At 42.0% G+C, this 1,110-nt stretch overlaps 1 protein-coding gene across 1 annotated transcript; it reads left to right on the forward strand.

The window, feature by feature from the left end:
- Nucleotides 1-329: 329 nt before the first annotated feature.
- On the forward strand, nucleotides 330-1,101 carry LOC101358733 (E3 ubiquitin-protein ligase RNF168-like; the record flags this gene model as incomplete). Its single annotated transcript, XM_012560009.1, has 1 exon — nucleotides 330-1,101. A coding segment is annotated over exon 1 (772 nt), but the record flags the coding sequence as incomplete, so codon positions are not given.
- Nucleotides 1,102-1,110: the final 9 nt, after the last annotated feature.

Raw genomic sequence — 1,110 nt, forward strand, 5'->3', positions numbered from 1 at the left:
TAATTTGGTGCGTACCTCCTGCCGCCCGGGGAACCAGAGCCCACCGTCTCTCCTGCGGCCACGGTGAAAAGATTCTTTTATTTTCTTACTCCACATTTGTGGTCTTAAAATTGGACTGATACATCGCTGTCCAGCGTATTACTGTTTATCTAACTCTCACGAAGCCACTTTTTCCAGAAGACGTTTGGTGCTCCTCATCTCTGAATTCCGGTACGCCGCTGGGAATACTAGTCAAAGCACAAAATACTATTTACTTTAAAGTTGGGCCGAAAGTAACGATTGCATTTCGTTCATGTATTGATACTGAATAGCCCACTTAGCATAGGAAAATGGCTGTACCTAAAGACGCCATCCCTTCCTTGTCGGAATGCCAATGCCAGATTTGTCTAGAAATCCTAATTGAACCTGTAACTTTTCCTTGTAACCACACGATCTGTAAGCCGTGCCTCCAGTCGATTATTGAAAAGGCAAATTTATGCTGCCCATTCTGCCGCCGGTGGATCTCTTCGTGGGCCCGGTATCATACCCGAAAAAATTCTCTTGTCAATATGGAACTGTGGGAAATAATTCAAAAGTACTACCCAAAAGAATGCGAGCTTAGAGCCTCTGGACAAGAATCAGTGGAAATCGTTGATGACCATCAGCCAGTTCGTCTGTTAAGTATGCCTGGTGAATTACGAAAGGAATATGAAGAGGAGATAAGGAAGATGGAGACAGAGCAACGAGCTACGCAGGAAGCAGAAAACAAAGCCAGTGAAGAATATATACAGAGATTATTGGCAGAGAAGGAAGAAAAGGAAAAAAGACCAGCAGAAAAAAGGCAAAGAGAGATGGAAGAACAACTGAAAAGTAATGAAGAACTGGCAGGAAAACTTAGGGTTAATAGTAACAATTTCTGTGAGAGAAATATCTTGGCTTCTCCCTTGAATTCCAGAAGATCTGATTCGGTCACAATCAAGGCACAAAAGAAAAGGCAGAACCGTCAAAAAAACACTGGCTGTATTCAGAAGTATTTGTCACCTAAATCTCAATTTGGGTCAACATCAAAGTCTGAAGTTGTACAAGGAAACAGAAAGAGCACCATGTCTAAGGAAATTAATAGTACATATT

The sequence above is a fragment of the Trichechus manatus genome, unplaced genomic scaffold (assembly GCF_000243295.1).
Source record: "Trichechus manatus latirostris isolate Lorelei unplaced genomic scaffold, TriManLat1.0 scaffold05016, whole genome shotgun sequence".
In the NCBI taxonomy this organism is placed as follows: domain Eukaryota; kingdom Metazoa; phylum Chordata; class Mammalia; order Sirenia; family Trichechidae; genus Trichechus; species Trichechus manatus.